This window comes from Bos indicus x Bos taurus, chromosome 12, assembly GCF_003369695.1.
Source record: "Bos indicus x Bos taurus breed Angus x Brahman F1 hybrid chromosome 12, Bos_hybrid_MaternalHap_v2.0, whole genome shotgun sequence".
Lineage (NCBI taxonomy): Eukaryota > Metazoa > Chordata > Mammalia > Artiodactyla > Bovidae > Bos > Bos indicus x Bos taurus.
In genome coordinates, this window is record NC_040087.1 from 25970743 (window position 1) to 25990444 (window position 19702).

Consider the following 19702-nt stretch of genomic DNA (forward strand, 5'->3'; position numbering starts at 1 on the left):
TAAAAACTTCTCAGGTGAACAAGTCTTGTTAAAATCCATGTTTATAGTACAGAACGCCACTGACATGCTCTGATAATGTAATTATAAAACATAACCACTAGATGGAGTCAAAGTACTTACAGTTGGTGATGTAGCAGCAGAGAGCAAAGGTAGAATTCCTCCACAAGCAATGATGATGTTGTCTACCATTTGGGAAATGAGGTGAATTGTGTTATGTACAAAAATAATATTTTCATTGCTATTGACAAAATCCATCACAGACTTTGTGGAATGGCTAAAATAGCAGAAAAACAAAACACAAACAAACATTTCTTTGGTTTAAGAATAAAAAGTTTACAACTTATTTTTAATGTCATTTTTAAAGTGAAAAATAAGAGCTAGGCAAATTTAAAATGGAGTTACTAGAAAAGAAAATAATTTACAACAATTTAGATGTCATATTACCAAAACCAGCATTCATCTCATCATGGATTTTTTGTGAGTCCAAGCATATTAACTTATTATTTTATTTCTGCTTAAAACACTACAGTGTCCTAATTCGACTCAAAGACACATGACTAGGTCAATGAATTTGGCTGAAACATTTATTTTTGCCAAAAGCTAGTTGTTTGGTATTGAAAAGCAGAGGAAGTGGATAGTTAGCTGACAAATTGTTGTATCACCAGACCGCAGCTCCAGCTTTGACCAGACATATTGAAAACATATACTGTTAGTCACAGAAGTTACATGACAGGGTAGCATAAATGAGTCAGTAAAAATTCAAGTACTTACTGAATAAAAAATGGAAAAGACCTCAAAAGTCAGCAGTGCAGCTTTGCCATACAAAACATATAATACTGATTCCCAGAAAAATACATGCACTGCTTCAGTTTGATTGTAGATCAAGAATATGAACTATTCTCTAACAGAAAAAATTTTACTCCATGATCAAATTTAAGTCAATGATTCTAACCTTTTCTGAATTGCAAAACATCATCTATAATATCTTAGATCTCAGAATGATTTCCCATGTCCTAAAAACTAAAGTGCTATCTATCATTTAAACTTTTTAAAAATTTTGTTAAATTACACAAAATTATGTCTGGGGAATTTTATGAGAGTTCATGAAATAAAGCACTGAAAGACACACATAATGTTAAGAGAAGGAAAGTTGAGTATCACTCACTCAGCAGCTACTAAAATATAACAGGTAGTAAATTATACAATGTCTCTCCACACATTGATACTCATGTTAATAGTAACGTATTTCACGGTATTCCAGTCTCCTTATTTACCATCCCCCCCCCCCCCCCCCCCCCCCCCCCCGGGTATCTTACCATGTAACATTAGCAATGGAAAGACCATTGTTTCTATCATGTAAGTAGACTACGGACAAATTAACCAAATAAAATCAGAACTAAAAACTGTCTATGGCAGAGGCTGATTTCCTCTGTAAAGTTATTTCTTTTTCCCTGCTAATGTGATGTAGATTTTGTTCTATTGCTGAGCTACATCAGGTACAGGAAAGATTGGTTTCACCACAGCTACTGTGTTTGTGAGCAGCTAAAAACACGGCTACTGTGTTTGTGGAGGCCAATCATTATAATTCCATTCCTGTCTTCTGGTAATTGACTTAGAGAAAACATATGATCCAGCTGACATATGAGATATCAATACGGAATTTCATGAGGGGATACACTTAGAAAAAGTAGAAGAACAGAATAGGAGGAAGTGGAGGAGAAGAAAAAGGAGAGAGAGGAGGAGGAAAAAAGACACAAGGAAGAACAGGAAGGAAGAATGGGGTGAGAGCCACAGCAGAAGAGTCCTGCCTTCTAGTTGAGGGAAGTTTCCTAGGTTGAATTGATTCTGGGAGCTGAAGCAACCACCTTGAATCTTCGAAGGATAACCAAGAAAAGCAAAGGAAGTTATTTGCGTGTTAAGAATATTGTGCCACTGATTTTTTGAATCGCTGACGGTAGGGTATTGCTATGTACAGCCATCTGCTTCCTAATTTATCTGCATGAACATATGACATTTCAAAACTGATTAATCTGTTGCATATGTGCTATTACAAAATAAAACTGGAAGTGAGGCAAGGTAATTTTAACATTCATGTAGGCTTTGTTTTCTTTTTTGAAATTTATTCAATTTATTTAAACTGAAAAACATAAAACAATTGAACTTTTTTATGTTATTTTCTTTCAATGATTATATCTGAAATGATGTCCACTTACCACTTAAACAGTACAAGCTCTAAAAATGATGTCATAAGTGATTTTAAAATTTTAGCACTATGTGTTAAATCTTATTACCAAGAATAAATGTAGTATATGACATTAATTTTAACATCGAAAGATAAAAATGTAGAAATTTATCTGAACCAGTATTGAACCTTTTTTTGTTTCATTCTCTTTTGTATATAGAATAGGAGATGGCAGATGTCAAAGTTTTGCTTTTTAATCAATTTAAGCCTAAATTCTTGATTAGTTTTTAATGTGAACCACCCCATAGTCATAACTCTTATGAAAATATTTATGTTTCTACAGAAACTCCAGTGTTCTTTTGAATACATTTGTGAGATTTTTTAATGATATAATTTACTTAATAATCAGGTAATTTCACTAATCTAAAATAGTCATTTTTTTTTCCACTAAAAGTAGTCTTATTTATAGAAAAGAAACATTTCTACCTCCTCCAAACATGTACATCTGTTTCTAATGCAAATAGCAAATCGGTGAGAAGTCGCTGGTGCATTGGAGACCATTTAAACTCAGGAATACGAAACATTGTAGTGCGTGGCCCTGGGCTGAACTGGCGCCGCTGTTCCTCCGTCATTGGCATTCCTCGAAATCCTAAATCAACTCGGAGATCTCTGTCCTGTTGTGTGATAGACCGACCCTGAACAGCCTAGAGATGGAAAAGATGGACTTTTGTATCGTGCAAAAGAAATGTCTGATTTCAAAATGAAAACAGTTAAGTACGGTTAAGTGAGCAAAGCTTTTGCATATGACTTTAATAGATTAGTATATCTGCTCTTATCATTCACCTGGTAATTGCTTGCACAGGAGATTTTCTGACAAGAAAAGGATACTATTATTATTTTTATTCTGTTTCAGAAACTAGACAAGGCAATCCAATACTTAAGTTTAACATCAAAGTTCACACTGAAAACCAGGTCCTCTTTTGCCCTTTTTGAGCCTTTACATTAGACCACATTCCTTCTTTATGAAAGTGAGCAAATACTCAAAGTGAAAAATACTGGATATATATCATCAACTAATTATAATCAGAAATACAAGATTAAAAGAAATATTACTTGAACAGATTCAAGTTAACTTCAAAGTGAATTTCACTTACAATATTTCAACTGAGAAAAACAAATGTCTTTTATAATTTAGAAAACCAGACAAAGGTCTGTGAACTCAGAATGAAAACCAGGCAAACCTAGTATTATTAAGCTCAGTAAACAATGTACCATGGTTTCCTTTATTTTAAACTTGGGCTTAATTTAGCATTTTCATTCCTCTGCTAATTATCACGGTAGCACAACTGCCACAAAAATACAAAACGGCAGTATTTAACAGAAAATAAAAATACCTTTTCCACATACAGAATATATTTTCAAAGATTCTTATTTGAATACAAAGACACTAGTGAGGTGAGGTACAGTGTACTCTTTCTAACATAATGCTAATGGACACATGCTAAATTATTCTTTGATATTAAAAGGTGAATGGAAAACCCAGGCAACAGCAACAAAAACCAAGTCACTAAGGGTAAAAATTTCTTCAACTCTTAAACATAAGGTATTATTTAGTGGCAAGTATATACTCAAAGCTTAACAATTAAAATTCATATCAGAAAACATCATCTGTTTCTAGCTTTAGTATGGTGAGGCCCAACTGCAGCACCAACATTTCCTCACTACCAAGCCTGAGAGTCTTTAATTTTCTCATACAAATCCCCATACATGTGGCTATAAGGAAAACTCTCACTGCTAATTGCAAATTTTCTCAGCCATGTTGTCTGCCTTACAGGGCTGCCATGAGGATTAAATCTGAAAACATATGGCACAGTGCCTGGAACACAGTAGTGAAGTGAAAGTCGCTCAGTAGTGTCCGACGACTCTGTGACTCCATGGACTGTAGTCCGCGGGATTCTCCAGGCCAGAATACTAGAGTGGGTAGCCTTTCCCTTCTCCAGGGGATCTTCCCAACCCAGGATTCAAACCAGGTCTCCCGCATTGCAGGCTAACCTGCTGAGCCACAAGGGAAGCCCGGAACATAGTAAGCACTTGATAAATAACAGTTCCCTTTTCCCTTTCCTGTTCATTTCATTAATTAGGTTAATATGGACTCCAAGTCCTCTTCTCTATAATTCATAGAACAGGGTTGGACTTGAAGCTTAAAAGGTTAAAATTAATCAAGTATTCAGAATGAAGATCTTGAGTGCAAATGTGTAAAAGTAGTCACAGAGACAGAAAATATTCAAACTGGTAGAGACCTTAAAGGTCATGTTTCAATCTGGCACAAGCTCTTCTTGTACTATATGAGAAAATTCAGGCCCAGAGAGGTTGAGCAAAGTTATACACACAGAACGTGGTAGAGGTGGATATCTGATTCAGATATTTTGAATTTATTTTATATGTAAACCCACACCACTCAATTCCATAAATTATTATTCTACCATAATTAAGTATAAACATGGTGTGACTGATAAGAAATTACTCTGTTTTGGTGCTAACAACTCCGTATGTCTTCAATGAATTTTGCGCACATAAAGGGTAACTTACTTGCGTCGTGGTGGTGGTCTGGATTTTACGGATTTCCTTTCCTGACTCTTTGCCATCGTCAGATCTCTCAGTGTCTGAAATTATACTTCCTGCATCAACATTTGGTACAATTTTGCTACCAGAAGATTCCGTTTCCAGGGTCGTAGCGGTCATTTCAGCATATTCTAACCCTTTAGATGATGATGCTAAGTCTCTGTCAGAAATACTGCTCATTCCATCTGAAGTTGTATGGATCTTGAACTCTTTTTCTTCTATTATACTTGATGTACAAGTCAAGTCAACACTACCAGTCATGTGAGCAAGCAATCCAAGATCATCACCAAGATGTACTTGAGTGTCCTGAATATGTGGAATAATGTGATTGCTAGAAAGTTCAGGAAGGAGTTTCTCCTCCTGCTTGGGTATTTTATCAAAGAGAAATGATGTGCTACTGTTGGGAAGTTCATCCTTCTCATCCGCTAATGTTATCAATGGACCGTTATCCTTTTCTTCATTTTTTTTAATAATACCAACACTTCCATGTACATTGTTCTGGAGTTTCTCAACAGCAGCACTATACACATTATCCAACAAAGACTCAACCTCCACAAGAGCACCATTCTCTCCACCTACTAAAGTCTCTGGTGATAAATCCATATCATCAAGCTTCACTTCTGTTGCTTCCACTTTCTCTGCTTTTATGTCAACTAAAAGATCATGTACTTCCACATGCACACCACTTCCTGGTCTATCTGAATTCCCAAGAATATCATCGGGCACTTTTGTTGACATAAGCAAGTCTCTCGTGTCTGTGCTGACAGGGTAATCTGTCTCACTTTCTGGGCTCTGGCTTTGTGAGAGGTCCTCTATCTCTCGAATTTCCATTCCACCTTTTGCTCCTGTTGTCTGTGATGAGAGACCAGAGATGGTGCTCACATTTCCCTTCTTTCCCTTTTTAATGTTTTCCTCCTCTTGTCTCTGATATTCTTCATACATTTTGGCTAGGTATTCCTTATGTGCTTCATAAGTGACCTTAGAAATGGGTAAAGAAAACACTTAAAGGCATTTTTGTATATGTTAAAAGAAAAAAAAAGATATAAACTTATGATAATAGCAAAAATGGTATCAGTAATTTTAAGGTATCAAATATATATTAATAACCCTAAGACAAATGCTTAACTTCATCAAATAATTAGAATATCATCAAAATAGTCATATATGATTTATTACATGATTTGTCAATGCACAGGTAAACTAGCATTAAAGATTTAAATAAAATGATATCTTTAAGTGAAGTATTTCAATGTTATCCCAGTTAATATGCCAGCTGAACTCCTACATATTTTATTTATTTGAGCTAAAACAGAATTGGCTAATAATACACAATATCCAAAGTACCATGGTGTGTGAGTATGTGTGAGTGTGTGAGTGTTTTAGTCACTCAGTCATGTCCAACTCTTTGCAGCCCCATGGACTGCAGCTCGCCAGGTTCCTCTCTGTCCATGGGATTTCCCAGGCAAGAACACTGGAGTGGGTTTCCACTTCCTTCTCCAGGGGATCTTTCCCACCCAAGGATCGAACCCAGGTCTCCTTCACTGCAGGCAGATTCTTTACTGTCTAAGCCATCAGGGAAGCCCCAAAGTACTATTACTATATCAATATTCACCGTATATTAAAAAAAAAAAGTGTGTCTATTGCAACAAGTGAGGTCAAAAAAATAACACATATTTATAAATATATAGCTATAAAACGTTAAAACATTGCATCTTTATAAAGACTAGTTTAATTTGTTACTTTATATAGTCTCGTTTAGGAATAATCAGTACACAGTGTAGCTAGAAATAATATATAATTCTCACACAAAGACTTGCAATGAGTTTCCCCATAAAACACTACTATCAAACTTATTAATGCAATGATAAAAATGAGGCGCTGATATATTATACAATATAAATTTATCACAGAATAAAGGTCTTTAAAATTTTTAATGTTTAAAATACTGTAGACACATGATGATAATTTATATTTAAAATGACCGTATAATAGAATTTAAGGTTGAGATCTTGCTTTGAGGATTACCTTAATATAAACCCCCTTTATTTTACAGAAAAAAAATCAAGTCCCCAAAGTAGGGCTTAGCAAACTATGGCTCATGGATCAAATCTGCTTATTTCCTGTTTGGAATACAGCCGTGTTCAAACTTTACACATTGATTATGGTTATTTTCACAATGCATGACAGAGTTGAGTAGTTGTTATTAGAGGATGCACAGCCAACAAAGCCTAATAACCACTATGCAAAGGGATTAAATCAGTTTCCTAATGCCACAAAATTGAACTGTGGCAGAGATTGGATCAAAAGCCAACTTCTGACACCTATGCTTTTCCTATGACACCACCACATGATGAGAAATCTTAACTGAACTTCTGTACTCTACTATGTACATATTCTAAATTTTAATTCACTACTTCCTTTTCCCCCAAATCAGACAATATTTAAAATATAAACAAACATGGATTCTTAGGATTAAAAATAAAGATTATGCAATTAAGAACAACACTAAACTTAAGTACTTTAAATGCATTTATTATTCACTTAAAAACAATTTCCAATTTAGAAAGGCTTAAAAAGTATGTATCAGACTCTATTTCATGAAACATTCTTATAAGACCCAGTATAGATGTTTGAGTTAAAAGACTCAGACATAAGTTCCCAGATATCCTATAAAACATATGTGGGGGTCACATCTAGAGTGTAAAATTTAATTATAACAGGATCCCTAAAATACAGAGAAAAACAGAAACAGAGCAGAAAGAAAATTGTGATAAAGGAATCAGCCATAATGCAAGATGCCCACAAGATGGCGCCAACAGAGTGTTTACAGACATTTAATACACAGCTGAAATCCTGGTGGTGTAAAATGTTAAATCCCTTGTTACCTTGGAATGGGCTATTGAGAGTGTATCCACCCAGACTCTCCAGCCTCCCCATTCATATTTTATGGCATGATACAAAAGAATCCGGAAGATATTGTAGACCATCTCTGTGATCTTCTGTTCCTCAGAATTTTTAGGATTGATATAGCCAAGAGAAAACATCCAATCTTGCCACACTGAACACTGCAATAAGCATCTTGTGAGGTGAGGGGGGAGGGGGGAGAGAAACTCATTAAAAATTCTTAGATTATATTAGAATTTACTATTTGAGATAAATAGCAAAAATATGATCTGACTTAGGTAAATCAAAGTATACAGTTATTCTGCACATTTAATATTTTAACCTGGAATGACTTTCTCCATTTTTCTACCTAGATAAATCCATACTATAATTTAAAATTGCTTTCCCAACTCTTCCAGTTAGATTAGTTATTGTTTCCCTACTCCCTCATCACATGTAGTACTCACAATGCACTTAACACATTATAAATTAATCATCATTTCACTGTTATCTTTCCCACTAAACTGTACCAAATAAGATGTACACCAAGACAACCTGTGTAGCACAGTGCTTTATATATGGCAGACATTCAATCAATATTTGTTAAATTTAACTCATGCAGGAACCGTGGTTCCAAATTGTACCTCATGTCCTAGCCAACCAATTTAAAAATACATGATAATCAGTTACCAGACCACCTTAAGAGAAGCGCAGATGATCTGAGTAAATCCAACATAATTTCATTTAAAGTACTGTTGGTGGTAGACAATGACCAGGAAAAGGAATTGTACATTTTAAATAAGGGGTTTGGTGTATGTATATTCATATATACAATTAAAATATATTACCCATAAAGTTAAATAAAATTATATAAAAATAAATAAAAGTAAATGCCTTTTCTAATGATTAAAAGCATTAGCAATATAGGATATGTAAATTTTTTCTTTGCAAGAGACTGAAAATAATGGAGAGAAAATAAGATTAGTTATGGGATAAAGCTTTGTTATTGTATTCAAACTACTCACCTTCTATTTTCTCGGCTGTTACTAAAAAGTTTTATCATATCAGATAAAAATAAACGGCGAACTTCCATGAGTTCTGCACTTGGTGTAGAGTTTTTCAACAAAGTTGCCACCACTTTAAGAATCACTGAAAACAAATAAAAGTTACAGTAAAGATTTATAACTGCATTGTATTTTCTGCTCAAATAGTATTTACTGATTTTCAACTAAATGCTTAGCATGATGGTAGGCGAGTTGTAAATGCCGTTAAGTTAAACTATAAATGCCATACCGACTCACGTGGTTGGGAAAAGTTTTGATTTAGTTTCACATGTTACCATGTTACTACTGCATTAAAGAATTGCTTTTTGCTCACTTGGATTCTGAATTTTCACTGTAGAATCTGGCTCTGGATGTGGTTTGTGTACAACTTGAGTACATACTTGCTCTGTCAAAATCTGAAAGACAGAAATTGAATTTCATTAAGAAAAAAAATTCATAATTGCAAATTATAGATATACAAAGAATCTGCAAAAAATGTCTATTTGTTCAAATCAAAAGAAATACATCTTTTAAAGGGTCTACCAGTAAATTCCACATACTTCTAAACTATTTTAACTCTACAGTCTTCAAATTTTGTTTGTTACAAATACAGACAAAACTAAAGCCAGTATCTATAGAAGGAAAGATTCATTAGGAATTCCAAGAACAAATTCTGTTTGAAATCACTTTTCAGTGCACATCTTTAAAACGTTTAAATTGGGGACTGTAAACATTTGGCTGTTGTCATTAAAAAAAAAAAAAACTTAGAAAATCAGTAAATAAGAAAATAATGTCTGAGTCTGGATCCCAACTTCAAATGAAGAAAGATAAAGAAAAAATCTTTATAAAAAATGTGGCTCATTGTCATTAACCAATGAGGTGTTTTTTTGTTTTATTTTTTCCAGTTTTAATTAATTTATTTATCTTTGGCTGTGCTGGGTGTTTGTTGCTGCACATGGGCTTTCTCTAGTTGCGGTAAGCAGGGGCTACTCTTCATTGTGGGGCATGGGCTTCTCATTCCGGTGCTTCTTTTGTTACAGAGCATGGGCTCTGGGTGCCCAGACTTCGGGAGTTGCAGCCCATGGGCCCTAGAGTGTAGGCTCAGGAGCTGCGGGGCATGGGCTTAGATCTTCTAGGACCAGGGATCGAACCCATGTCCCTGGCATTGTAAGGTGATTCTTAACTACTGGACCACCAGGGAAGTCCCCCAATGAGTTTTTTTTTGTTAAACTTCTTTTAAGTAACAAGAAATTACCAAAGTTAACCATAGAAAGGAAAAGACAGAATTCTAAAACATTTACTGCCTTTTCTACTAGCACCCAAGCTCTATGAGTACAGGATTCCTATACATCCTTTTCACTGCTACATTCCTAGCAATTAGCAAACTGCCTAACACACTGCCCATAGTCAGTAAACATCTGTCACAGTAAAGAATGAAAAATCATATATAAATTATGGATATATGATTTTTCACTATATTTTAGGCTATACCCTGTGTTTACCTCTTTTCTTACATATATTAAAAAAAACAATAAATTATATTTAATAAGGATATCACTTTATATTATGACTTAATTTCATGACTTAGGTTAACACACTGAGTTTTGAATGAAACTTTTTAAATAGTTCAACCTAAAGTAATATAGAAAACTTTGAGGAAACTATACAAGTTACTTGAGAGCTTAGTTATACATCAGATCAGATCAGATCAGTCGCTCAGTTGTGTCCGACTCTTTGTGACCCCATGAATCACAGCACGCCAGGCCTCCCTGTCCATCACCAATTCCCGGAGTTCACTGAAACTCACGTCCATCGAGTCAGTGATGCCATCCAGCCATCTCATCCTCTGTCGTCCCCTTCTCCTCCTGCCCCCAGTCCCTCCCAGCATCAGAGTCTTTTCCAATGAGTCAACTCTTCGCATGAGGTGGCCAAAGTACTGGAGTTTCAGCTTTAGTATCATTCCTTCCAAAGAAATCCCAGGGCTGATCTCCTTCAGAATGGACTGGTTGGATCTCCCTGCAGTCCAAGGGACTCTCAAGAGTCTTCTCCAACACCACAGTTCAAAAGCATCAATTCTTTGGCGCTCAGCCTTCTTCAACTCTCACATCCATACATGACCACAGGAAAAACCATAGCCTTGACTAGATGAACCTTTGTTAGCAAAGTAATGTCTCTGCTTTTGAATATAGCTACTTATAAAAGTTGGGGATGGAGAGTAAAATAATCAAGAGACAGGGATGGATGGCCCTTTCAGATCAGAAAAAGATCATGACATCCAGCAGTGGCATTTTTCTTACATTTCTGCTCAGACTTAAAAATAACAAAAAAGAAGATAGGATGTTTACTTAAGTGTACTACTTACTTAATGTGTATCAAAAAGGTACTGACTGAAAATTAAAAATAACCTACTGTTATTCAAATAATAAATACAGGGCACAAGCATCCCTCTTCACTCCCATACTTTTATTGAAACAAACACTTTGCTGTTTAAATACTCAAACATACGTGCAACATAGGAAGACTGCCAAATAATTGTACGTGGATATGTTTTAAAACAAAGTTTTTAAAATGTAACTATGCGTTCATTATTTTTTAAGAATTACTACCTTTTTAGATTAAATGATCAACTACTATTTCAATCACATAGAGAGTTTCCACTGCATACGTTTAAAATTCTCATCACACATGTAAAAACTTTTACCTCATAAAGTGTGTTGTATGTGGTCACAGTCACAGTGTTTGTGTGCAACATCAGCCTTTCTCCAAGAAGAGTGAAAAGGCTGTGGGTATGCATGATTTCAACTTTTCTTCTGAAGAAAAAGGGAGAAAAACATCATACTATTAAACACACAGGATTTTATAACCATATGACTTTAGGATAAGTAGTAAAATCTATAAGCAGATACAGAATTACAGAAGTAGTTATGTTTACTAACTTTCACCTTCTAAAATAAATGACAGTTTATAGCATAGCTGCCTTCTAAATTACCAAGACTGCTACTTAAACACTTCTCAAAACATCTGCACAAACTGAAATGTTAGGTATACAAATTACAAAATATTGTATAAATGTTGACAGCTGTAATTTTCAAATTTCTAATAACTATTTAGGAGTTATTATATTATGCTAAATTATTGGTTTCCCTTAACACACAGAGCACAAATTTTTCAAAACCTTTCTGTCCAAATTCTATGAAATAATCTATGTAAAAATTTAATAACAAAAATTTTAAATTATGGTTAAAAATGAATACAAAGCAAAGTAATTTGGCAGAAGTAAAGGAAACTCAATACTGCTTGTATTTGTGGCTCATTTAACTGCTCCTCCAAATCCATACCTAGAAGTTTTGTTGTTGCTCAGTTGCTAAGTTAGTTGCTAAGTTGTGTCCAACTCTTTGCAACCCCATGGACTGCAGCACAGCTCTATTAGAGATCTCCTGGAACACTTTCTCACCTCTCATTCACATCACTTTCTTACAGGTCTGGATCTGGATCTTCTTGGCTTTCAACTCTCAGTATTTCATCTCTTACATTGATTTTCCTTGTTGTTTGGATTTGGCAACTATGACATAAACTGACTAGATAATCACCAAACTTTTGTTCCTTTTTTCCTGAGCCCATAGCTGTACTGTAATTATAGTCTCTATTGCAGCTGGGTGTGGCCACTAAACTGAGTTCTAGTCCATGGAATTTGAGCAGAAAGTTTGTGGGTCAATTTTAGGTCTAGCCCACAGGAAAAAACTCTTCCCCATAGAAGCAACAAAGAAGCTTTACAATAAGGATGAAGAGGTACCAGATGAAAAGAGCATCGCTTGAAGAAATCACCTACTACGGATACCCACTTGGCTCTTAAGTGAATAAAAAAGAAACTACTAGTGTGGTAAGTTACTAAAACTTCACTGTCTGTAACAGGAGCTTTCGCCATCTTAACTAATATAGAAATCAAATAATCAACCATTTATCTGGACACCACTCACCAGGAAATGCTCTCTTCCATTACCCTTCTAACTACAATACACAACACAAAAGAGGTAGGACAGCTGATCCCCTCACCCAATCCTCCTCAGCCCAGACAGCAGAATTACCTAAACCCAAGAGGCAGCTAGGGCAAGTGTCGAACGGCTATGTTTGCAAAACATGGACAGAAATTTTTTAGATTGATATAACTGATTATTTTTGCTTTTGTTGTCAAATCCATAAAACCACTGCCAAGACTGACGTCAAAGAGCTTACCTCCTATGTTTTTTGGTGTAATGCTCAAGTCTTTAATTCATTTTGAGTTATTTTTTCTTTTTTGAGATAATTTTTATCTAATGCATAAGACAGAATTCCAGTTTCATCCTCTGGCATTTGGTTGTCCAGTTTTCATGAATCTCCGCCCATAGTTCATCAGGAACTCTATCAAATCTAGTCCCGTTAATCTATTTCTCACTTTCACTGTATAATCATAAGGGATTTGATTTAGGTCATAACTGAATGGTCTAGTAGTTTTCCCTACTTTCTTCAATTTAAGTCTGAATTTGGCAATAAGGAGTTCATGATCTGAGCCACAGTCAGCTTCCAGTCTTGTTTTTGCTGACTGTATAGAGCTTCTCCAACTCTGGCTGCAAAGAATATAATCAATCTGATTTCAGTGTTGGCCATTTGGTGATGTCCATGTGTAGAGGCTTCTCTTGTGTTGCTGGAAGAGGGTGTTGATCAAGACTATCCCCAAGAAAAAGAAAGGCAAAAAATCAAAATGGCTGTCTGAGGAGGCCTTACAAATAGCTGTGAAAAGTGAAAAGCAAAGGAGAAAAGGAAAGATATAACCATTTGAATGCAGAGTTCCAAAGAATAGCAAAGAGAGATAAGAAAGCATTCCTCAGTGATCAGTGCAAAGAAATAGAGGAAAACAATAGAAGGGAAAGACTAGAGATCTCTTCAAGAAAATTAGAGATACCAAGGGAACATTTCATGCAAAGATGGGCTCAATAAAAGACAAATATGGTATGGACCTAACAGAAGCAGAAGATATTAAGAAGAGGTGGCAAGAATACACAGAAGAACTGTACAAGAAAGATCTTCACGACCAAGATAATCAAGATGGTGTGATCACTCACCTAGAGCCAGATATCCTGGAATGAGAAGTCAAGTGGGCTTTAGGAAGCATCACTATGAACAAAGCTAGTGGAGGTGATGGAATTCCAGTTGAGCTATTTCAAATCCTAAAAGATGATGCTGTGAAAGTGCTGCATTCCATATGCCAGCAAATTTGGAAAATTCAGCAGTGGCCACAGGACTGAAAAAGGTCAGTTTTCATTCCAATCCCAAAGAAAGGCAATGCCAAAGAATGCTCAAACTACTGCACAATTGCACTCATCTCACACAACAGTAAAATAGTGCTAAAATTTCTCAAAGTCAGGCTTCAGCAATACGTGAACCATGAACTTCCAGATGTTCAAGGTGGTTTTAGAAAAGGCAGAGGAACCAGAGATCAAATTGCCAACATCCGCTGGATCATGGAAAAAGGAAGAGAGTTCCAGAAAAACATCTATTTCTGCTTTATTGACTATGCCAAAGCCTTTGACTGTGTGGATCACAATACTGAGGAAAATTCTGAAAGAGATGGGGATACCAGACCACCTGACCTGCCTCTTGAGAAATCTGTATGCAGGTCAAGAAGCAACAGTTAGAACTGGATGTGGAACAACGGACTGGTTCCAAAGAGGAAAAGGAGTACGTCAAGGCTGTATATTGTTACCCCACTTATTTAACTTCTATGCAGAGTACATCATGAGCAACACCGTGCTGGATGAAGCACAAGCTGAATCAAGATTGCCAGGAGAAATAATAACCTCAGATATGCAGATGACACCCTTATGGCAGAAAGTGAAGAAGAACTAAAGAGCCTCTTAATGAAAGTGAAAGAGGAGAATGAAAAAGTTGGCTTAAAACTCAACATTCAGAAAACTAAGATCATGGCATCTGGTCCCATCACTTCATGGCAAATAGATGGGGGAACAGTGGCAACAGTGCCTTACTTTATTTTTGGGGGGGGTCCAAAATCACTGCAGATGGTGACTGCAGCCATGAAATTAAAAGACATCTACTCCTTGGAAGGAAAGTTATGACCAACCTAGACAGCATATTCATAAGAGACATTACTTTGCCAACAAAAGTCTGTCTAGTCAAGGATCCAGTTTTTCCAGTAGTCATGTATGGATCTAAGAGTTGGACTATAAAGAAAGCTGAGTGCCAAAGAATTGATGCTTTTGAACTGTGGTGTTAGAGAAGACTCTTGAGAGTCCCTTGGACTTCAAGGAGATGAAACCAGTCCATTCTGAAGGAGATCAGTCCTGAATATTCATTGGAAGGACTGATGTTGAAGCTGAAACTCCAATACTTTGGCCACCTGATGCAAAGAGTTGACTTACTTGAAAAGACTCTGAGGCTGGGAAAGATGGGAAGAAGGCAGGAGGAGAAGGGGATGACAGAGGATGAGATGCTTGGATGGCATCACCAACTCAATGGACATGTGTTTGAGTAAACTCCGGGAGTTGCTGATGGACAGGGAGGCCTGGCATGCTGCAGTCCACGGGGTCGCAAAGAGTCATTCACAACTAAGCGACTGAACTGAACTGAACATGGTCCAGTTTTCCCATCATTTACACCAGAGATTATTTTTTCCTCGTTGTTATGTCTTGGCTCCTTTGTCAAGAAGTACTGGTGATGTATGTCAGCTGTATTTCTGGACTATTTTGTTCCTTTGATTCAAGTGTCTGTTTTTATGCTAAGACTATACGGTTTTGAATCAGAGAAGGCAATGGCACCCCACTCCAGTACTCTTGCTTGGAAAATCCCATGGACGGAGGAGCCTGTTAGGCTGTAAACCATGGGGTCGCTAAGAGTTGGACACGACTGAGCGACTTCACTTTCACTTTTCACTTTCATGCATTGGAGAAGGAAATGGCAACCCACTCCAGTGTTCTTGCCTGGAGAATCCCAGGGACGGGGGAGCCTGGTGGGCTGCCATCTATGGGGTCGCACAGAGTCGGACACGACTGAAGTGACTTAGCATAGCATACGGTTTTGAAAACTGTAAGTTTGGATTATAATCTAAAATCAGGAAATGTGATGCCTTCAGCTTTGCTCTTTCCCAAGAGTGCTTCAGTTATTCAGTGTCTTCTGTGGTTCCATAAACATTTTAGAATTGTTTGTCTATATCTGTAAGGAAATGCCATTGTCATTTTGATAGCAATTGCATTCAATCTGTAGATCACTTTGGGTAGTATGGGCATTTTAACAAAATTCATTCTTCCAAACCATGAGCATGTATATCTTTACCTTTGTCTGTGTCTTCAACTTTTTTTTTTTTTTTCCTTATCAATGTCATAGTTTTCAGTATACAGATCTTTCAATTTCCTTGGTTAAACTTATCCTTAGGTATTTTATTCTATGAAATCTTTCATTCTTTCTATACACACTTAACCTCCTTTCCTATTTGTCATCTTTGTTTCTAGGTGCTCCTTATACATATTTCTTCTAGTTCACCAATTCTTTCTTTTTTTTTAATTTTATTTTATTTAACTTTACAATATTGTATTGGTTTTGCCATATATCAAAATGAATCTGCCACAGGTATACATGTGTTCCCCATCCTGAACCCTTCTCCCACCTCCCTCCTCATACCATCCCTCTGGGTCATCCCAGTGCACCAGCCCCAAGCATCCAGTACTGTGCATCGAACCTCGACTGGTGACTCATTTCATATATGATATTATACATATTTCAATGCCATTCTCCCGAATCATCCCACCCTCTCCCTCTCCCACAGAGTTCAAAAGACTGTTCTATACATCAGTGTCTCTTTTGCTGTCTCGTATACAGGGTTATTGTTACCATCTTTCTAAATTCCATATATATGCGTTAGTATACTGTATTGGTGTTTTCTTTCTGGCTTACTTCACTCTGTATAATAGGCTCCAGTTTCATCCACCTCATTAGAACTGATTCAAATGTATTCTTTTTAATGGCTGAGTAATACTCCATTGTGTATATGTACCACTGCTTTCTTATCCATTCATCTGCTGATGGACATCTAGGTTGCTTCCATGTCCTGGCTATTATAAACAGTGCTGTGATGAACAGTGGGGTACACATGTCTCTTTCCCTTCTGGTTTCCTCAGAGTGTATGCCCAGCAGTGGGATTGCTGGATCATAAGGCAGTTCTATTTCCAGTTTTTTAAGGAATCTCCACACTGTTCTCCATAGTGGCTGTACTAGTTTGCATTCCCACCAACAGTGTAAGAGGGTTCTCTTTTCTCCACACAGTCTCCAGCAATTATTGCTTGTAGACTTTTGGATCGCAGCCATTCTGACTGGTGTGAAATGGTACCTCATAGTGGTTTTGATTTGCATTTCTCTGATAATGAGTGATGTTGAGCATCTTTTCATGTGTTTGTTAGCCATCTGTATGTCTTCTTTGGAGAAATGTCTATTTAGTTCTTTGGCCCATTTTTTGATTGGGTCGTTTATTTTTCTGGAGTTGAGCTGTAGGAGTTGCTTGTATATTTTTGAGATTAGTTGTTTGTTGCTTCATTTGCTATTATTTTCTCCCATTCTGAAGGCTGTCTTTTCACCTTGCTTATAGTTTCCTTTGTTGTGCAGAAGCTTTTAAGTTTAATTAGGTCCCATTTGTTTATTTTTGCTTTTATTTCCAATATTCTGGGAGGTGGGTCATAGAGGATCCTGCTGTGATGTATGTCGGGGAGTGTTTTGCCTATATTCTCCTCTAGGAGTTTTATAGTTTCTGGTCTTACGTTTAGATCTTTAATCCATTTTGAGTTTATTTTTGTGTGTGGTGTTAGAAAGTGCTCTAGTTTCATTCTTTTACAAGTGGTTGACCAGTTTTCCCAGCACCACTTGTTAAAGAGATTGTCTTTAATCCATTGTATATTCTTGCCTCCTTTGTCAAAGATAAGGTGTCCATATGTGCGTGGATTTATCTCTGGGCTTTCTCTTTTGTTCCATTGATCTATATTTCTGTCTTTGTGCCAGTACCATACTGTCTTGATGACTGTGGCTTTGTAGTAGAGCCTGAAGTCAGGCAGGTTGATTCCTCCAGTTCCATTCTTCTTTCTCAAGATTGCTTTGGCTATTCGAGGTTTTTTGTATTCCATACAAATTGTGAAATAATTTGTTCTACCTCTGTGAAGAATACCATTGGTAGCTTGATAGAGATTGCATTGAATCAATAAATTGCTTTGGGTAGTATACTCATTTTCAGTATATTGATTCTTCCAATCCATGAACATGGTATATTTTTCTCCATCTATTAGTGTCCTCTTTGATTTCTTTCACCAGTGTTTTATAGTTTTCTATATATAGGTCTTTAGTTTCTTTAGGTAGATATATTCCTAAGTATTTTGTTCTTTTTGTTGCAATGGTGAATGGAATTGTTTCCTTAATTTCTCTTTCTATTTTCTCATTATTAGTGTATAGGAATGCAAGGGATTTCTGTGTGTTGATTTTATAACCTGCAACTTTACTATAGTCATTGATTAGTTCTAGTAATTTTCTGGTGGAGTCTTTAGGGTTTTCTATGTAGAGGATCATGTCATCTGCAAATAGTGAGAGTTTTACTTCTTCTTTTCCAATTTGGATTCCTTTTATTTCTTTTTCTGCTCTGATTGCTGTGGCCAAAACTTCCAAAACTATGTTGAATAGTAATGGTGAGAGTGGGCACCCTTGTCTTGTTCCTGACTTTAGAGGAAATGCTTTCAATTTTTCACCATTGAGGATAATGTTTGCTGTGGGTTTGTCATATACAGCTTTTATTATGTTGAGGTATGCTCCTTCTATTCCTGCTTTCTGGGGAGTTTTTATCATAAATTCAAATCAATAAAATTAGAAATGAAAATGGAGAGATCACAACAGACAACACAGAAATACAAAGGATCATAAGAGACTACTATCAGCAATTATATGCCAATAAAATGGACAACGTGGAAGAAATGGACAAATTCTTAGAAAATTACAACTTTCCAAAACTCGACCAGGAAGAAATAGAAAATCTTAACAGACGCATCACAAGCACGGAAATTGAAACTGTAATCAGAAATCTTCCAGCAAACAAAAGCCCAGGTCCAGATGGCTTCACAGCTGAATTCTACCAAAAATTTAGAGAAGAGCTAACACTTATCCTACTCAAACTCTTCCAGAAAATTGCAGAGGAAGGTAAACTTCCAAATTCATTCTATGAGGCCACCATCCCCCTAATACCAAAACCTGACAAAGATGCCACAAAAAAAGAAAACTACAGGCCAATATCACTGATGAGCACAGATGCCAAAATCCTTAACAAAATTCTAGCAATCAGAATCCAACAACACATTAAAAAGATCATACACCAAGTGGGCTTTATCCCAGGGATGCAAGGATTCCTCAATATCCACAAATCAATCAATGTAATACACCACATTAACAAATTGAAAAATAAAAACCATATGATTATCTCAATAGATGCAGAGAAAGCCTTTGACAAAATTCAACATCCATTTATGATAAAAACTCTCCAATTCTTTCTTAAGTACATAATCTGTTTAACATGTCCATGGAGTTGTTAAGTTAGTACCTTTTCATTTCCAGAAGTTATTTTTGTTATTTTTTTAAAAGCTAAATAGCTTGTTTCAATATGATCTTGTTTCTTAAGAATTTTAACTCCTATTTTGTTTGATATTCATTTTTGGCATATGAGAAAATGTTCCTTACTTTTGTGTACTGAGCTACACATCTGAAAGGAATTTTGTAATATTTTCCTCAACATTTTTAAGTTTTTACTGGTACAAAGTGTTTCAGGGTATCTTTTTTACCCATCTTGTTTCTTCTCCAATTATTCTTAACAGTCCTGGTAAGTCTCCTATGCCTTTATATTTTCTCTCATTTTATGTTTTTGGTCCATGCTTTGAGATCTTCAGTTTACTAATTTGGGTGA

The 19702-nt window shown here is 36.1% G+C and overlaps 1 protein-coding gene across 11 annotated transcripts in view; it reads right to left on the bottom strand.

The window, feature by feature from the left end:
- NBEA (neurobeachin) overlaps positions 1 to 19702 on the bottom strand; it is a 673417-nt gene that overhangs the window by 459706 nt on the left and 194009 nt on the right. For all 11 annotated transcript variants that reach the window (XM_027557433.1, XM_027557431.1, XM_027557423.1 and 8 more), the window contains 7 exons: positions 11432 to 11540; positions 9065 to 9146; positions 8713 to 8836; positions 7690 to 7882; positions 4772 to 5782; positions 2669 to 2886; positions 121 to 274 (listed from right to left, as the gene is read on the bottom strand). In XM_027557433.1, the coding sequence (XP_027413234.1) occupies positions 121 to 274; positions 2669 to 2886; positions 4772 to 5782; positions 7690 to 7882; positions 8713 to 8836; positions 9065 to 9146; positions 11432 to 11540 (1891 nt within the window). The remainder of the gene's footprint in view (positions 1 to 120; positions 275 to 2668; positions 2887 to 4771; positions 5783 to 7689; positions 7883 to 8712; positions 8837 to 9064; positions 9147 to 11431; positions 11541 to 19702) is intronic.